The 20144-nt window shown below is 37.1% G+C and overlaps 1 protein-coding gene across 2 annotated transcripts in view; it reads left to right on the top strand.

Annotated features, from left to right (window-relative positions):
• The window catches only part of PIK3C2G (phosphatidylinositol-4-phosphate 3-kinase catalytic subunit type 2 gamma), a 389187-nt gene that overhangs the window by 271598 nt on the left and 97445 nt on the right, over positions 1–20144 (top strand). For both annotated transcript variants that reach the window (XM_064284537.1, XM_064284535.1), the window contains 2 exons: positions 10552–10708; positions 18233–18342. In XM_064284537.1, the coding sequence (XP_064140607.1) occupies positions 10552–10708; positions 18233–18342 (267 nt within the window). The remainder of the gene's footprint in view (positions 1–10551; positions 10709–18232; positions 18343–20144) is intronic.

Below are 20144 nucleotides of genomic sequence, written 5' to 3'. Positions count from 1 at the left end.
CTCCTCATCAGGAGCATTCTGGCTGTACTTCTTCCAAGATAAACTTGTTCATTCTTTGGGCAGTCCAGGGTATGTTCGATATTCTTTGCCAGCACCACAACTCAAAGGCATTAATTTTTCTTCAGTCTAACCTATTCATTGCCCAACTTTTGTATGCATATGAGGTGATTGAAGACACCATACTTTGGGTCAGGCACACCTTAGTCTTCAAAGTGACATCTTTGTTTTTTAACACTTGGAAGAGGTCTTTTGCAGCAGTTTTGCCCAATGCAATGTGTCATTTGATTTCTTGAGTGCCGCTTCTGTGGGTATTGATTGTGGATCCAAGTAAAATGAAATCCTTTACAACTTCAGTCTTTTCTCCACTTATCATGATGTTGCTGATTGGTCCAGTTTTGAGGATTTTTGTTTCCTTTATATTGAGGTGTAATCCTTACTGAAGGCTGCAGTTATTGATCTTCATCAGTAAATGCTTCAAGTCTTCTTCACTTTCAGCAAGGAATGTTGTGTCATCTGCATATCCCAGGTTGTTGAGTCTCCCTCCAATCCTGATGCCCCATTCTTCTTCATATAGTCCAGCTTCTTGGATTATTTGTTCAGCATACAGATAAATAAGTATGGTGAAAGGATGCAACCGTGATGCATACCTTTCCTGACATTAAACCACTCATTTTCCTCTTGTTCTGTTTGAATGACTGCCCCTTGACTTATGTACAGGTTCCTCATGAGCACAATTAAGTGTTCTGGAATTCCCATTCTTCACAATGTTATCCATAATTTGTTATGATCCACACAGCTGAATGACCTTCTGTAGTCAATAAAACACAGGTAAACATCCGTCTGGTATTCTCTGCTTTCAGTCAAGATCCATCTTACATCACCCATGATATCCCTGGTTCCACGTCTTCTTCTAAATCCTGCCTTAATTTCTGACAGTTCCCTGTAGATGTACTGCTGTAACCCTGCTTAAATGATCAGTCAGCAAAATTTTACTTGCATGTGAAAGGAGCAGCTGGTGGGTTCAAACTGCTGACCTTTTGGCTAACAGCTGTAGCTCTTAACCACTGTACCACCAGGGCTCTACCACCTACCTGACATTTAGCAGGAGCTAAATTCCAGTTTAATCGAAAGATCACTCCAAAAATATCGTCAAATTTACTTCCTCTGACCTGATAAAGTATAATTTTTCTGAAGTTAAAATTATTAAGAGACTGCCATATTCTAACTAGAAATTTACCAAGGGATTTTTTCCTGATGGTAGTTCTACATGAAGGGATCTGGGTATGAGATTCACAATTTGGTACAATTTAAGTTTTATAAAAGCCAATCCTCAGCAAACTGCACCTAGCATTTGAATAATACTTTGGATTTTATGAAGCACTTTTATGTGGATCATTTCAAGAAATGAAGCCTGTTTTGTCATTCCTATATTCTCACTATCAACATTTCTCCTCCTTCTACTTCACCTTGTCCTTCAACTATGTTTTATCTTGTGATATCTTTTGAGTTACTCCTTTTATATATGGCCCACCTTATCAGTAAAACGGAGCCTTGTGGCACAGTGGTTAACTCAGCTGCTAACCAAAAGGTCAGCAGTTCAAATCCATCAGCTGCTCTTAGGAAACTCTATGGGGCAGTTCTACTCTGTCCTGTAGGGTCACTATGACTTGGAATTGACTCAGCAGCAGTGGGTTTGGCTAGTTTGATTTTATCAGTAAAAAACATGTCTCTGGTAAGACACATGAATTTCTTCAAAGAGAAACTCTGTAGGTTTTCAAATGAGAAGAGTGGAGTGAGGAATGGTTGCAAAAGGAAGAAAAGTTTGTGAGAAAGATAGGGGAAACAGGAAGGAAAAGAAAGAATCATTTAAATAATGTAGGGATCCTGCCTTCCTGCACTCAGTGAGTCTATGCTTCATGGTGAACAAAGAGACCTTAAGATTGAAGACAAGAGTGTTGATTCCCCAGTTGGTTTAAGGTCCAACATGTGTATCAATATAAGCATCTCATATCCCTGACTCTGAATCTAATTTGTAAAGAAAGATTACAAATGACTCCTAAATACAAATCTAGTTTAAGAACTTCATTAGCGTCCAACTGAAGAAACAGTCCTCTGTTCTGTCCAGGGGGAAAAAATCTCACGGTGTTAAACTTAGCAAGAGACAGTATGTCCATTTTGAACCTGTTACATAAGTTTTGATCATACCTATGCTGACTTCATGGGTTATTTAAGTGTTTTCAGAGATGACTTGGACTATTCTTGATTTTCACCTTCAACCTGATTTTGGAACCTAACCTCTGTTTAAAATGTGTTACAGTATATCCAGTTTTCACCCAAACAGTATAGAATTGATATTTCCCTCCCCATATCCAGACTAATTTCTGTTCCAAGTATACACTGGAATTACAAGCAAAGCAGAACTGTACGCTTTCCCCTATAATACCAGTTGTTCAGAGGAAAAAAAACATGGAAATTAGAGGAGCCCTGTCTTCATGAAATAGTGATCTATTATAAGCTCAGATCCATAATATCAGGCTTAGGTAATTTGGATTGATTATTTGAAGAGCTAGGTGTTTTAGCTGCCCTTTTCAAATAAGACAGTTGATGTACCTGAGCCTGAGGGGAACTTCAGAGTCAGTAGCTAAATTTATTAGTAGTTAAAAATCAAAGACCTCCAGTGGTCTGATTTAGAACACGTAATGCATTTACAAAGAGGCTGGGCTGGGGGAAAAAAACATGTTGCGCGCTTAAGAGATTATTGGAGATGCTGTCCTCAGTTAATACTTGTAGAGGGCCTGGAGATCTCAGAGGGCATTAAATGTTCTTTTTGTAATAGTACATGCACCCTCATGTATTCATTATGTTGCACATATGAGGTTTCCTGTGTTGTCTAATTATACAAGGTTGTATCCTTTGCAATGGAGATTCTAAATTTGCCTTCTCAATTAACTCATGGATATTAGACAAGAGACTTGTGTTTTTTCTGGTGGACAGCAAATTGAACTCCTTGGGTTTTTTGGAAATGAAAGTCATTTGTGATGTCAGGAAAATTATAAGCCCAAACATTCCCCAATGTACTCTGTAGTCATTTATTTAGATGTTAATCCCACCTTTAGCTATTACAGAAGTCTGCAAATTTTAGAAATCTTTAACAAATATATCTTTAAGGTTACTAGAGTATTTTCTGGAGACAAAAACATTTTAATCTATCAAATTAACAATAACATGTTTAATAATAATAACTAAATGTGCCTTTTTATTAAGCCCCACATTTCAACTCAGGGTACAAATATATTATTCAGACTTTCAAGTCTTTCAACCTGGGACTAAAATTTGTATACTTTCATTTCCTAACTTTATCAGTTGCTCAAGCAAAATACTAAAAGAACTACACTATTGAAGGAAGGAATATGTGTGTTTACAGAGTCCAGCAGACAGATTCTACTATCATGAATCCTTCGTAGAGTTCTCTGTCTTTACAACCCCCTCTCCATATCCCCTGTCTCCACCACCAATATTAAAACTCATAGTTCTCCTCAGATTGCTGTGGGTTTGATGTAGCTTATCACTGGGAGTGGCACAAAACAAGTGCTCCTTAGTGTGGTGCTGAATCATATGTAGGGAATTCAATTCTAAATAGCCAAAATTGCCTTTAAATCTTCAAAAGCTGCTTGCTATGCAGTAACTTATTTGTCACAAGAATTCTTTGAGGTAGGTTCTGTTATTTCCTCTATTTTATAAATAAAGGAATAAAATAAAGTTTAGTAACTTGCTCAGGTCCACAACTAGTAGGTGGTAGAGCCCTTCGGAAGAGGCCATGTAGGAGACTGATCTTGCCATTTCTCAATAAGCCCAACAGAGCCTATTTTCTCGCCAGCATTGGTACAGATGGTTGTTCCTTTAATTATCACCAGATGACATAATCATCTTGTATTTGTGGACATAAATATATTAAATTCATATCTTTAATTGCTAGGATCAAATTTTTTGCAAGATGATTGTACCGTGAGAGATATATAAGAACTAAGGCCATGTGTGAAGGCAACAGGGTCACTTTCCGAACTATGGATATATGCTCCTTGAATGAAAAGGCAGGCAGAATTGCTCATTCTGTTAGTTGTTTTCTTACATTTTTAAGCATGTAATAAGTATAGATAAGCTAATATAAGTTACGCGCTCGTGCTACTGTAGTTTCAGAGCCCATCAGGGACTATTCTGTTGAATTTAGTGTAGCCAAAAACCATCCTGAACTGTTGGAATGAAACCCAGCAGTATTATCTAGATTGCATAATTTACATTCGAGAAAGTTGCTGCTGTGAATTATTTTGTCCTTAGCTTAGGTGTCTGTCCAATACTTCAAAATTAAACATTATTCATTTTTTAGTATATACATATGTGTTTAAAAAAAAAATTCAATGAATGGAAGAATGTTTGAGGATCCAGCACCTCAGCTGTTCCAGTGTTCATCCTTTACAATCAGCATGCTTTTACCATCCTTTTAACAGTGTGTATTAGAATAGGGTAGTCTCCACTGTGAAGGCTAGTAATACTGAGAAGATTTCAAGAGGAAGTATAACCTGAGCAGAAGAAGAAAGGGCTGAACTAAAGTTAGTGGTAAAAGAGGAAAAGACAGGATATGGTAGAGCATATTGTGAATAAATGTGCAGAAGTGGAAGATAAACATGTGTCATAACCAAGGTTTGAACCATTTCTTTTATGGCTAATGAAGCAAAATCGGGACAGATCTGAATTTTTTAAATTTAGGTGAAGCGGAACAGTAAGTGCAATGGGAAAAGTTATGGGTCGAAGCCCTGGAATGGGAGACTTGGAAGAGGCGTAGTTAGCCCTTTCAGGAGCCTGATGTAGGAGACTGAATTATTGCCAGAATTATGAAGAGTGACATATTCAAAGCAGCGTGGTCAGCTGCCATCTTTGAGCAGAGCACCGCTGTTTTCCACTCTGCCAGTCAAGAGATTGCTATGCAATGTGCATACTGCCCTCGTTTGCTAAGATGGAGATTATGTTTCTAGCAGGGCTTCAACCCATAATTTTTCCCATTCTGATTATTGTTCCGCTTCACTCATATTTAAAAAATCCTGGTCCGTGTGGGCTTCACTTTATTGGCCATGACTGAATGGAGCAGAATTGGTTCAAAGTCCTGGCGGCAACCCATTCATCTGCTTCCTCTGTGCTGCACCACAGCAGCCAAGCACTGCAAGAAAGAGTCGTGCTACATCCTAATGGCCCAGCAATCACACTAACATGTTTATGGTCAACTCACTAACTCACTCCCCACAACGATTTGAACTTTATCATCTCAGAATTAACCTCAGACCTCTCCTACCCATTATACCACACTCCCTACTCTAGAGGTATGACCACATGACTTAATTATCTAGTGCTGCTATAACAGAAATACCACCAGTGGATGACTTTAACAGAAATTTATTCTTTCACACTTTAGGAGGCTACAAGTCCAAATTCAGGGCCCCAGCTCCAGGGGAAGGCTTTCTCTCTCTGTCAGTTCTAGGGGAAGGTCCTTGTCAGCAGTATTCCCCTGGTCTAGGAGCTTCTCAGCACAGAAACCCCAAAGGACACACTTGCACCTGGCTCTTCTTTCTTGGTGGTAATGAAGTTCCCATCTCTCTGCTCGCTTCTCTCTCCTTTTAGCTTTTGTAAGAGAAATGATGATGCAGGCCACACCCCAGGGAAACTCCCCTTACGCTGGATCAGGGCTGCGACCTGGGTAACGGGTGTTGCATCCCATCCTAATCCTCATTAACATGACCTAACAATCCTAGATGAAATCATAGCCATAGGCATAAAAGCTAGGATTTACGACACATTACAAAATGGAGATCACAAAATGGAGGACAACCACACAATATTGGGAATCATGACCTAGCCAAGTTCACACATATTTTGGGGGGACACAACTCAATCCATGGCACTGTACCTCCTATTTTATTGAGAAAATAGAACCTATCAGAACAGAGCCTATGTTTCTTCTCAATACCAAACTGACAAACTACTTGCATCTGCACATAAACTTCCTTTTTCTTACAACAGGAAACTTGTTTCTCCTTTCTAAATTCAATCCATCCATCTAAGCATTGCAGCCATTTTTCTCCCACCTTGTACTGAACATTATTCTATCAATAATTTGTTTTGTCTAACATATTTATTCTCTTCTTCTCAAATAATCCATCCCACCAGCTTTTGAATATACTTATTTCTCCAATGTTTAAATAAACTTCTCTCAAAATTGCAGTCTCCATTCCATCTTGCTGACCTTCACAAAGTTCCTGAAGGAGTTGTCTAAATTCTCCATTTCCATTCCCTTACCTCCTATTTGATCTGTCACCCCCTTCAATCTGGCTTTATTCTTCATTACTTGATAAGATTAGCAATTACCTTCATAGTGCTAAATCCAACAGTATTCATTCCTCATTTTACATGATTTAGTAGCAGATTTCAATATTGACTCTTCCCTCTTTAAAATACCCTTTTTCCTTGCCTTCTGTGATGCATCCCATGAGCACTTATATTAGCTTAACTATACCTATTAGATCTTTTTTTTTTTTAATGTAAGAAAATAATTTAAAAATCCAGTTTTTCTCCTGATTCTTGTTCCCAGTATGTGAGGCAGGCTGACTCTCTGCTACCAGGCCATCAAACATTAGATTCCCTAAGACTCATTTTAGCCCTCTTCTCTTCTCATTCGGCAGGCTCCACCAATTGGTCTTATCTACATCCAAGGCTTCCATCAACACCTATATGCAGATGACTCACAAGGTTTTTAAATTAAATTTTTTATTTTGTGATGATTGTAGATTCTCATGCAGTTGTAAGAAATAATGCAAAGAGATCCCGTATTATAAGCTCTTTGCCTTGTGAGCTATGTTTATTTACTGTTGCATTCATGCATGCAAGCAAAAACAGGTAGGATTTAGGTAAACAAAGGCAAAACCACTAATCTGGGGGAAAAAAGTAGAATAGTCAAAACAAAAAAATTCTGTGTTGTACTTGTATAGATATAAATGAGAGGACTTCAGCATATGATTCAGAATGCAGTAACTGTATACCCCCTGAAAGATTAAGTAGTTTCCAATCTTCCCTCTTGCCACAACCAATTTTTATCTCAGATTTATAAGTATTGCTTAAACTGCAGAGATAGGCTATAATACATTAATTCTTCCATCTAGGATTAGGTTTGCATTTGATAAACCACACTACAGCTACAACTTCTACAGCCTAGCACAGGCTAGGATTCAATTTCACTTGTGAGGATTTTTTCATATATGGAAAAGTTTTAGCCTAATTCTGAGGTATTTTAAATGCTACACAGAAATGAGCCATGTAAACCGTATAAAAAAAGACTAAAAAAAAAAAAAAAATTTAAGGAAAAATATCTTGTTTAGCCTTTTTTTTTTTTTTCTTTTAATGCTGCATTTTATTTTGTTGGGCCCATTGAAAATTTAGACTGTGATAATGCTTCAATTCAGTTAATTTTTTTTCTTCATTATTGTCATTAATTTGTTTTGTCTAATTCGGATATGTTCCTTTTGTGTGTTGGACTTTCTGCTACGGTGTTTCTGCATCTGATTTTTAATAATCGTTACCATGTGATATCATGTGAACTTGTCCAGCAGGGCTGCAGAAACTTTCCAAGAGAAATCCATTTATCCCGTCATGTTTTTCTTGATTAAAGAGAGAAAAGCACATTCAGCACATTAGAAATTTTCAGGAAGTTGTAAAATGTAAGGCTCCTCTAAAATTATTTCCAAAGTTCCATTACTGAATTATTGTTAATAAATATAGTATAGATCATAGCAAAAAAAAAAAAAAATTGGTAAACTATCATTTATAAAATTATGTTTTTTTTTTTTGTCCTGATTATAAGTATAGAATACTTCTAAAACTCTACAAACCGTAAGCAACAGTGATGACTAGATGGATGACTGATATATAAAAGATGGTACCCAATTCAAAGGTCCACTTAAGGGCTTATGCAATCAGAGAGATTACATAGAGGAGCTGGAAGTAAATTAAATATTGAAGGAAGGGCAAGGATTTTACTGATGGCATTTTGAATTAAGAGGGAAGTTAACCATGACAAGCTTCAGCTATGAGAATACCCATGACCGTTTGGGGATGAATAATAATACAGAACGTTTGTTGAGTGCTCCTGGCCGAGTTCTAAGCATTCCTACATGCTTTAACCCATTTAATCCTCATAACAATCTCATGAGTCAGATGCTCTTATCGCCATTTTAAAAAGTTGGAGATTGAGGCATGGAGAGGATAAGCAACTTTCCCAGGGTCACAGAACTAGGGGTAGAACCATGATTTGAACCCAGGCAGCTGGATGTCTCTGGGCCTTCGGTCTGTGCCTGCATACGGCCTCTAGTCAGAGCAGCGCACCAGTGCGCCGCCCTCTGTATGTGCCGGGAGCTCCGAGCTAAGCATTTGCGTCCATTTTCTTGTTAGTCCTCACAGCCGTCCTAAGAGATAGTTATTTACCTATTTCAGCGATAAGAAAGTTAAAACTTATTGGTTAAGGTTATGCAACTTGAAAATAAAAGGGTCAGGATTTGAACCTATGCTATATCTTATACTTCGAATATCTCTGCTCTCAGATTACTTAAAGGATTTATAACATGGATTCATAGGAAATGGGTGGAATCATATAAAGCAGTTCTACTCTGTCACCTGGGTTCCTATGAGTTGGAATCAATTCAATAGCAACTAACAAGAAGTCCACAAAGGTCAGATATAAATGGATTTTGAGCAAAAATTTGATACTTGAGACATAGTCCTCAGTGCCTGGGCACTCAATAATTTGTATTGAATGAATGAATGAATGAATATAAAGCTGAGTGAGAGTATCTGGTACCAGCCTCTTCTTTCTGATTTTCAGAGGTAGCGTGGATTACCAAAACAACAACAAACACACACACACACACAAACCAGCCAGAAGAAAGATTATTTATTTTCTTTAAAATACTTACCTTCTGTGAGAGTTCTTTTCCCTGAATCGCCACAAAATACCTAGATTGTGACTTTATGATTTGAATATCCACACTTCTGAAGTTCTGGTTAACTGAATCAAACTATTGAGTTTCCCCACTCCATTTTTCTTAAAATAGTTCGGCATAGCAACAGGAAAGGATACAGATACAATTAAGATGCTCCCTCAGTATTCATGACTTTTTCAGTTGCTACTTGGTCTAATCTTACTTTATCTAGGCTGCTTCACTGAAATTAAATGTGTGTGTGTATATATATATATACACACACAGATATACAGATATACAGATATATATATATATATATATATATATATATATATAAGGAGCCCTGGTGGTACAGTGGTTAAAGCACTTGGCTGCTAACTGGAAGTTCAGCGGTTTGAACCCACCAGCCGCTCCGCGAGAGAAAGATATGGCAGTTCTACTCTGTCCTATAGGGTCTCTATGAATCAGAATCGACTTGACCGCAGTGGACTTAGGTCTGGTTTTATATATATATATTTATATATATATATATATAATTTTAATTAATTCAAGTCTTTATTTTTTAAGTATTTTTTCCCCAAACTATATTCTTATTTCATGGATTCTACAGAACCTTAGGCCAAATTGGTATCAAAATCTTTTTCTCTGTTTTATTCAGTGAGTGAGATCCCATTAAAAGGGGGGCGGGGGGGCGGAGTTTACAATCCTTCCTCTGCTCATAGTTTTTGTTAGCATTGCTAACATTCATCTCAGGTCCCCTCATGTCTCAACTAACACGAGGAAAACTGACAAAGGTAGGAACAGTAGCTTTTTCTCTCTGGTCCTTTGCCTTCCTGTTTTTCCATAGCTGGGATTACAGGGGGTAGTATTACATATGGAGCAACCTGACCTCCTCATATTTCCTCCTTTCTGATGAATATTTTTCCTGGGTCTAGCATGAAATGAAATATAGACACCTTTTTTCTTTTCCTCTTACTAAGCATATGATAGAGAATTGGTAATATCAGTTTTTGTTTGTTTAAATAGACTGCCTTATGAAAGAACTTGTCCTTACAATATCTTAGCTTTTACCAGAATTTTTTTTCCTAAAGGGTCAGCATATCTTCTGAGTAAAAAAAAAAACTTCCACGATGTGGTCAAACACATAATCTGTTCTAACATTTCAAAATTTAGAAGTATAATATATTTGCTGTAAATTTTGAATAAATATCACTTTTATTATTAATTGGCTCATATTATTTTTAAATGGATAATATTCCCATCCACAGGTAATTTGCAATTAAACATTTGGATAATAAAAGTCGACATTGTAAAATAACTTGTGCCTTCCTCTCTGTTGCTGCCCAGCTGTGTTAATCAGCGCCTGTAATTAGTAAGTTTCTTCAGCTGACCCACAATGAAGGCTGCTTATCCATAAGGGTAGAGAGAAGATAATAAGAAAATTCAGATGAAAATAAGTTGTTGTGACTGCTTAAGTTAACCCTACAAACCATTTCTTCTCCTGCTTATGGTTGCTCTTGTTTTTGATTTACAGGGACCGAGCCCCTTTTATTTTTACTTCAGAGATGGAGTACTTTATTACAGAGGGCGGGAAAAACCCACAGCATTTCCAAGATTTTGTGGAGCTTTGCTGTCGAGCTTATAATACTGTCAGAAGGCACAGCGGACTGCTCTTGAACCTGCTAGAAATGGTAAGTCCCTGGGGAAATAACAAAAATAATAAGCTTCATTTATGTCTCGTTTTCAGTAGTCTATTTTTGCTAATGGCTTGGAGTTCCCCAAAGAGCTATTCAAAACAGAAAGCAATGAACAAACTAAGAGTACCATTGTGCAGCTTATACACACATTTCTTAATAATTCAGTGCATTAGTACACAGTTATTGTCTCAGACATTTCTATTCTCAACAATATTGATGCATTCGGGGGGTTTTCTCGGTGTATTTTGACTAAAGATCAAAGATGGTAATTTGGGAAATAATGCCTTTGGTTGTACTATGCTTTAGTATTTTTTAAAAGTGCTTTTAAAATACTTTCTCATTTACACATCACGCCAATACAATGAAGTAGACTAGACAAGGATTTTTTTCTGGCTTCCTCTCTCAACCTCTGCTTTTGATTCCTAGCCAGTATTCTGGATTAAGAAACCAAGGATCAAAAACATAAAGTGACGTGTTACTGACTCAGCTGGGGAATAATATATTTAGTAATATACATCAAGTCTACTGGGTCATGGTCCTATAACTCCTTGTTGATCAACAAGGCCAAATTAAATGTTTCACTTCACTGTCCATCCCAAAGAGATGGAGACCAAAGTTACAGGGAGAGGGACCAGGAGTCTAATAGAAACATCTTCTGGGAGAAAGATATGACAATTCCTTTGGGTACATATTTGTGTACTAGTAATTGCAGCAAATTGTGGGAGAAGAACATACATTAACTCAGTATGAGGTTTAGAGTCAATACTCTCATCAGAAATAACTGGTTTAGAGTCCTCAGATAACAATAATTTTACTAGATGTTGTTAAGAGCACAGGCTTAACAAGACTTTCCTGTGTCTGAATGCTATCTTGAAATATTACTGGCTACATTCCCCAGGACATGTCACTTAACTCCTTTGAGATTATTTCCTCATCTATTAAATGAATATAATAGCTCCTAGTTTGTATGGCTGGAGTGGTAAATAAATGACCTATGTGAGTACTTTGTATGGGCCAGACACTGTGCTAAGGGCTTCATGTGTATTAACTGATTTACATTTCATGATAGCCCTATTTAATAGTTAACATAAAACACTTAGCACAGTATCTGCCATACAATAGAATTCAGTTAATTTATTATTATACTAGACATTTGTTAGTCGATAAGAGTGTTCTTCAATACAGTGTTCTCTAGTCGCATGTGGTTATTTAAATTTAAATTAATTATATTGAATAAAATTAAAAATTCAGTTCCTCAGTCTCCCTAGCTACATTTCATGTTCTCAGTAGTGACTTGTTGCTAGTGGGACCATACTGGACAGTGCAAATATAAAACATTTCCATTGTCACATAAAAGAACTATTGGGCAGGGATTTGTTGCAATGAAGATTTAATTTAGATCCTTTTTTTAACTTTCAAACAATATCCACCTTACTTCTTTCCTCTCTGCTTTGAAAAATAGAGATTTCTAAAAATATCACACATAGTCTTTCATATGGAAAGATACTTTGTTTTCTTCATATGTAAACTGCATGTATAAGGTTCTGACCATCTCCAGAATCTTCAAGTTGGCTTTCCTATAATAACCAAAGACTCATATTTGTAGATCTGTATTTTGTCTCCCAATTATGATAGGCCATATTGCAAATATGAGATGACTTAGAGTTCATAATCTGTGTCCGTACCACAAAAGAAACTCTATAGGAAATAACTCTATGACCTTGCTTGATTTCATTTACATAATAATTAGTCACAACAAAAAACCAAACCCGTTGCCATCAAGTCCATTCTGACTCATAGCAACCCTATAGGACAAATTAGTGCTGCTCTATAGGGTTTCCAAGGCTGTACATCTTTATGGAAGCAGACTGCCATATCTTTCCCCTGCAGAGCAGCTGGTGGGTTCAAACCACTGACCTTTCAGTTAGCAACCAAGAGCTTTAACCACTGCACCACCAGGGCTCCTTACCTAGGCACTAAAAAACCAAACCAGACCCATTGCTGTCAAGTGGATTCCGACTCCTGCCGACTCTATAGGACAGAGTAGAACTGCCCCATAGAGTTCCCAATGAACGCCTGGTAGATTCAAACTGTGGACCTTTTGGGTAGCAGCCATAGCACTTAACCACTATGCCACCTGCCACCAGGGTACTACCAACTCTAACTTCCCCTTGAGCTCTAGCAGGCTGTAGCTCAGGAATCCATGAACTCTTGAATGCTCACTATATGCCAGAAACTGTGGAGGAGACATTAACATATGAGACCCAGTCAGAGTTTCAAAGTTTTCAATTTAATGAGGAAGATAAAATTCATGTATACAAGTAACTGAGGTGTGCAGCATTTCTAAATGTCTGTAATCTAAGGGGCAGTTCTACTCTGTCCTATAGGGTCGCTATGGGCCCGAATCGACTCGACGGCCCTGGGTTTTGGTCTGGGTATAATGCTATAAATAACTGCATCCAAGAGTAGTACCATATTCCAAAAACTGCTTTAAATAACCACAGACATTTCAAAAATAAACCTAAAGCAGAAAAGCTTGCATATAGTTTCTGGTGTTTCTCAGATAACACAAAGATCATGCTGAATGACAATTGAGCGTGCTAAAAAAATGTGGAAGTACAGCTTTAAGAAAAAAAAAAAGATTCTGAAAGCTATTGGTGAGCATTTAAGTCTTGTTTGATGAACTTTCCTACCTACCTACAAAAAAGAAGTTTCAGCAGATATCGTAATATATCCAAAAAACATTAGTTTATATATTATTTTATTTAAAAAAGTAGGTATATGATATTTTAACCACAATTATTAAAATAATTTCTCATTAATAATATTAAAATCTTAGATGTTGAAAGTTTCTGGTATATAGTATATTCAAAAACTCCCCATGTTCTAATTTTTCAAGTCTTGGCTTTTAGGCTGAGGAAAATTTGTCAATGGAGGGCACTAATTCAAATGAAGAGTATAATCTTAGACTCAGCCTCCCACAAAAATTGAAATTGCGATCAGGAGCCAATGAAGCCAATAAACAAACATATGTAAAAAACCGATGTGTTATTACCTCGATTTCTGGTCATTCACCTCTCAATTCTGTTTTTCTTTTCATGTGCATATCTTATGTGATTCTGTAGCTAATAAAAGGATCAGTGATGTAATAAAAAGTTTCAGGACCATACCTTTTATGGTATGGCTTCTCATAAGATAAAAACCAAGTTTAAATTTGAGAAAGATTTTTTTTTTTTTACTCTTGAGGGTAATCTATATTTCCCTTGATTTTCTCTCAAAGTGACTCCTGCTGTGTTAGGTGCTTAAAAAAGAATTCAATTTACTTCACCGTGACCCAGTTACAACTTGAGAAACACTTGATATGGGTCATAAATTCTGTCTTCTGTGAATGGCCAGTACCCATGATTATGAGCCACAAGCTTTTGGTAGGCCTAGCATGTCCTTGGTAGACAGCAGCATGTTTCCAGATATCCACAGTGCTTTTTATTTACTCCTGGGAAAAGCAGGGGAAAAAATAATCCATGAAACTCCCATCTTGCTTAAAAGCAAAACATCTGTAGGAGGCCCAAGAGTGTTGCTGGCTGAATTCACCAACATAAAAGCCTGTATTTCGTCAGCTTTTCTCTCATTAAAAAATCAATATCAGCTATTATGGAAGCCTTCCAAAGAACATAGGGACCATTCACCCAGTTTAAAATGTTTATCACAGCCATTATTATATCAGCGATTTCCCAGCAGAAATCTTTCTAACTTCTCTGTGTGGCAGGGAAGAGCGTTTGCTTCCCTAAGCGTAATTATCACATAGATTTGAACTTGGAGAGAGAAAAGGAGGAAAAAAACTTCTAAAATGTGCCTGTCTTTTAAAACGGAGCCCTGGTTGGCACAGTGGTTAGAAGTTCAGGCTGCTACCCAAAAGGTTGGTAGTTCAAATCCACCAGCCACTCCTTGAAAACCTTATGGTGCATTCCACCTCTTTCCTATGGGGTCACTATGAGTCAGAATCAACTCAACAGCAACAGGTTTGGTTTTGGGGTTGGCCATCCTTACTCTATGGTGTAAAAAAAAAAATATGGTGTACAGGCACAATATTCAAAGCCTTCTCTCCAAGGCATGGTGTATATCATTAAGGGTCAGCCTAGCACTGGCTACTTTTAGTCAGCTCCATGACAGGGTGAGAGCTGGGGTTCATCTGGTTTAAGCCAATCTTCACTTGGCGGCTGATGTGTAGTGTATATGTGTGTTTGTGTGTGTGTTTGTGTGCTGGTGAGAGAAGGAATATAAGGTCCAGTTCCCAAGGAGCTATTTCACAGAGTCCTAGCCAGGTAAGTGTTAAGTTCAGAGTATCCAGAGAAACTGGAATGCAATGCAGACCCTACGGAAGAAGCCTGTTCTTAGAAAATGGAGAATCATGGTACAATAAAGAGAAGAACTGTCTCAATAAACACACAGGTATCTCTATAACACTTAAGTATAAAATTGATGAGATGAAAAATAATCTGGACTCTAGTTGCTGTTGAGAATGTGCTTTCCAATGTATGGTTGATTTTTGTTAAGTGAGTAGTCAAGACTTGATAGTTGCAGGTTTCCAGTGTCTAATAGGTATTTGTTCATTCATTGATTCATCTACCCATTCATTTTTCCACAGTTTATTAATTTCCAGCTATTTACAAAACACCATGCTAGGCAACACAGACAGACAATTCAACATTGAATAAAAACCCAGTTCCTATTCTCAAAGAACTTAAAATACAATGGAAAAAACATACATGAATAAAACATAATAAAAGGCAGGAAGCAGTTAAGTACTATAAAAGAGATAGGAGCAAGATAACGATTGCTGTACAAAGAAAGCAGTGATTAAATCATATCAAGAGGTTCAGTGATATTTCAAAGAGGAGGTGTTTGAGCTGAGCCCTGCGAAAGGGTTTTAGTATACAAGGTGGGAGAGGAAAGGCATTCCTGACAAAGAGAAAAAAATATAAATATGTGTGGAGGCTTAAAGAGTATGGGTGTGACTTGTTTTGGAAATGGAGATATTTGAATATACCCGGTCTGCTACACAGATGAAGATCTGTGTAGACAATAAGGTTAAAATGATAGATCACAGTTAGATTGTGAAAGGCATTTATGGCCAGAATGAGAAATTTGGACTTTAACACGCAGACATTGGAAAAACCTAAAAGTTTATTTATTTACAATGGAGGAAGTACCCTCATCTAGCTTGGATTTTAGACAGATAACTCAGAGGTTATGTTGAAGAGATAGAGAGTGGATACCTAGAAAAAAGTTATTCAAGAAATCTAGACAAGTGAAGATGAAGAGCTGAGCTAGGACAATGGCAATTGCAGTGGAAAGGGAGGATGAATACAAAAAACTGTTGAGGTAGTTTTTATAGAATTGATTGGCAACAGGAATCACAAAGAGGGAATCAAAGAAGATATGAATTTCTTAGTTGGCAATGGTGGCAGTGTAAATGGAGATATGAAACAGGAAAGAGGAGGAAAAGTTTTTGGGAGAAGAGACTTTGCTCAAATTTAGATATCATGAATTTGAGATACTAGCGGGTCATCCATGAGGAGAGGCATTTGGCAACCCTCCAGGTCTAGCTGATTCATTTCCATGTTTCACTTACCATATATGCCAGTGGCTCCTAAGTCTATATCTAAAGCAATGAGTTTAGATCCCTCCCACCCCTTCCAAATATATCCAAACAATCCCCACATTTTCTCAATTCAGCTTTCTACATATGTTTAAAATCCAACCACTTATCTCCATTCCTGACCACTCTCCAAGTTCATCCTTTCATCTGATTCCACTCTCTAATCCATGTCCCACACATAACCATGATGATCTTTCTAAAACACAATTCAATTCTTTTATTCCCGTTTTAAAACACTTTCAGAGCTTTCTCTTGCCTTTAATAAGGTAATTTTTTTTTTTTTTAACATTGTTAAAACACCGTACCCTACTTGCCTTTTCAGCCCCGTCTCTTGTTGCTTGCCCAGATGATACCCTATGTTGCAGAAAGCTGTCCTGGAGTTCCTTCTGTGAACAACTTCAGACAGCTTGTTCTCCTTTGTATGTCTGTATATGCTGCTATCTCACCCTGGGTGGGGACAGTAGGAGAAAAGAACAGTTTCAAATCTGTATTTTTTTTCCTCAATTAGAGTTCATCATGTCAATCACAACTTCACCCATCCCCCATAACCATATTCTCAAACAGCATTGCTCTTAATTCCCCATTACATGAGCTCCCTATCAGTAGAAGCTGACTCAATGGCACCTAACAGCAAAAACATCCCAGAGCAGGAAATAATTTATTATCTTAGTCATAGAACTACTGATGACATTCTTCTTTTTCTTTTTTGGCAAAGTTCACTTTTATTTTACCCACACTTTTATTTTAGATGTTTTTTTCCCTAAGATTTTTGTCTATAGTTAAAGAGAGTATTATCCCTTGGGTTCACAGTTAACTATAAACAAAGTACTTTCTGAAGGTTGCAGAAAAATACCTGAGTCTTTGCATAATTTCGTCTCCACTTATTTCATCACTGTGATAGTCTTTATTAAATGTAATCACTATTTAACTAGGGAAAATTGTGTTCTCTGTAGTGTGAGTCATAGAGTCATAAAAAATTTTAGGATTAGGAATCAGCGGCGTGAATTTTATACTCTGTGTTTACATACCGTTTGACCTGGACACTTCATTAATGTCTTTCTGGGGACTAAGTTTCACTTTATTAAAATGTTTATTGTTATCTAAATGGTTTGTAATCATTTATAATGTATAAAGCTCCTCATTCAATAGCATTCATTTTCCCAAACTGGATTGGCTATTTTTTACCTAACTTGGAAATAAGAAAGTGGAGACTCAAAGGGACTTTTTCGAGATGACTGATGTTAAATGGTAGGTCCAGTAATTCTGACACTATTCAGGAGGAGCAAAACCAAATTCATTGCTGTTGAGTCAGTTTCAACTCATGGCAACCCCCTGTGTGTCAGAGCAGAATTGTGCTACACGGGGTTTTCAATGGCTGTCATCTTAGGGAAGTAGCTCACCAGGTCTTTCTTCCACAGTGCCACTGAAGAGATTCAAACCACCAACCTTTCAGTTAGCAGCCAAGCTCAAACCATCTGTACCACCCAGAAACCACTGTCCAAAAACCTGTTGCTATCAGTTTGATTCTGACTCATAGTGACCCTGTGGCTCTTATTATTTCTACTGTCTTATTCTGAATATTCCTCTTCTATAAGTAGACAGGCTGGGTATAATAATACTCTCATGCTTGCTTCACTGGTTTATGACGAGGATCAAACTGAATAATTAATCTGTGAGTACTTTGAAAATTATAGCGCTTTGTATTTTTGTAATTATAACTGCTGCTTCTACTACTACATGAACTGATATTTGTTCATGCTTATAAATTTAAAGGACTTGCAATGCAAACTTAAGTTTATATTTCTCTTACTAGAAATATTTTATCTGCATTGATTCTGTTTTGTTTTTGTTTCATTAAGATGCTACATGCAGGATTGCCTGAGCTAAATGGAATCCAAGACCTGAAATATGTGTATAATAACCTTCGTCCACAAGACACAGATCTAGAAGCAACAAGTCATTTCACCAAGTAAGATTAACTGTGAATGTGTGAGTATGTGTATATGAGGTGTGCAGACACCTATTTTGCATTCGAGATGGTGTCAGGATGACCAGTCATTGGTACAAAACTGTTGTTTCTAGAACCATCTTGTGTCTCTCCATTCTAAGGGGTAAAAAGGAAGCACTGAGAACGTATAGCAGAAGGTCTTAGTCAGTCTTTCTGTAGAGTGGTTTTCTTTCCTAACCAACCTCTTCATTTAACAGATAGCTCAATAAGAGGTCACTGAAAAGAGCAAGGGCTGACATAAGTAAATTGGTTGTTCTATTTGAACTATGCCAGAAAACAGTTTGGAAAAAAAAGATTTATGATGAGATCTGGGCGCACAAGTTTCATCTCTAAAACAATACAAATATTGGAATATTCGATCAAAGACCTGTGACCCATCTTTTATTTTTAATCTGTTTTTTATTAAGCGAGTCTGGGAAGACACTAGTATACATCAAAGTAAGAACCTGGGCAGAATATAGTGAATATCATTGAATACATCCCAAATCATTGTCAAAAGGTAGTGCGTTTTGTAATGTAAGGTTCTTTTGCACTTTCCTGTTTGGATATATAGCATAGTTCCTAGCGTATTTTAGGTGCACAATAGATGTTAGCCACAATTACTGTCCTAGCAAATAGTTTAAGTAGAAAAATACAGCAGTGTTTCTTTCCTGGAATTCTTTCTTATTGAATCTTATTTTAGTCTAATTTTTAATTTTTATAATAATATCCACTGGAAATTTTTAAGCACAGATAATATTATTTTTAATGTAATGCATGTTTTGTCCTTTTGGAGAAAACAGTAATTATAAAACTTTCTCACGTAGGTTTTACTTTTCCTCTCTCCCTTTGAAAATGTGTAGGGTTATAGTTAGGGTTTATGGGGGAAGTGATCCTATATGCTTGGAGAATTTACTTTTCTAAGAGAGCTCTGCTTCATGAACTTTAAGGGGTAGGCTGCCCTCGTGGATGAGTAGAAGCGAAGTGAATAGCGAGCTGGAAAGGCCATTACAGTTTATTTGTTCCAATAATAAGTGTACAAATGATGAAAATGAGATCCAGAGAATTAAAGATCTTGCTCACAGTTGAAAGAAGTAGCAAGATGCAGAGATAGGTCTAGGGCCAAGATCTGACCCCTCAGTCCAGGTTTTTTTCAACATTCAATATTAGAAACTAAATGATATGATTAAAGAACACCGAGTGTAGTCCCTGTTAAAAATATCATTTCCTGCTACCTAGTTTGTTTCTGAAATTCTGCCATTAGAGATTCATTACTGGAGTCTGGTGAGTTGTTTTTTGTTTCAGTTTGGTTTTTTCCAGTCTTGAAAAAAATGCCCTTCAATAATACAGGGACCTGAGGAAGAAGCATTAGTTTATATCTGCTAACAAAATAGCAAATATTTGACAACTGACTGAGGTCAAAGACACTAACTTGAAGATTTGTGTAGGTGTTTTAGACCCTTGGTTTCAAGGATCAACAATTCTTAAGTTATTTCAACTAGTAGAGAGAGGGGATTTGCCTGAAAAAAAAAAAAAGGAAAGGCTAATACCCTAGCCCTCAGGAAGAACCGAAGGACATACTTCACAGAGCCTGGAAGGTCCTTTGGACTTTGAGGCAGCTCCAGGGACCTCCTCAGCAAGTTTACAACCCTTCACTTTACCTGCCTACCTCTGGTGCAATTAACTCCATCCAAGCTTGGTGGGTCATCATGGTATCAAAAATAATCACCTCAGGCTATTCATCCCTTTAGCAGGCATATCTAAGTGAGATGCTTATCTGTAAA

This window comes from Loxodonta africana, chromosome 4, assembly GCF_030014295.1.
Source record: "Loxodonta africana isolate mLoxAfr1 chromosome 4, mLoxAfr1.hap2, whole genome shotgun sequence".
Classification (NCBI taxonomy): domain Eukaryota; kingdom Metazoa; phylum Chordata; class Mammalia; order Proboscidea; family Elephantidae; genus Loxodonta; species Loxodonta africana.
The sequence above is the reverse complement of the archived record's forward strand: the minus strand, read 5'-3'. Positions and strand labels throughout refer to the sequence as shown.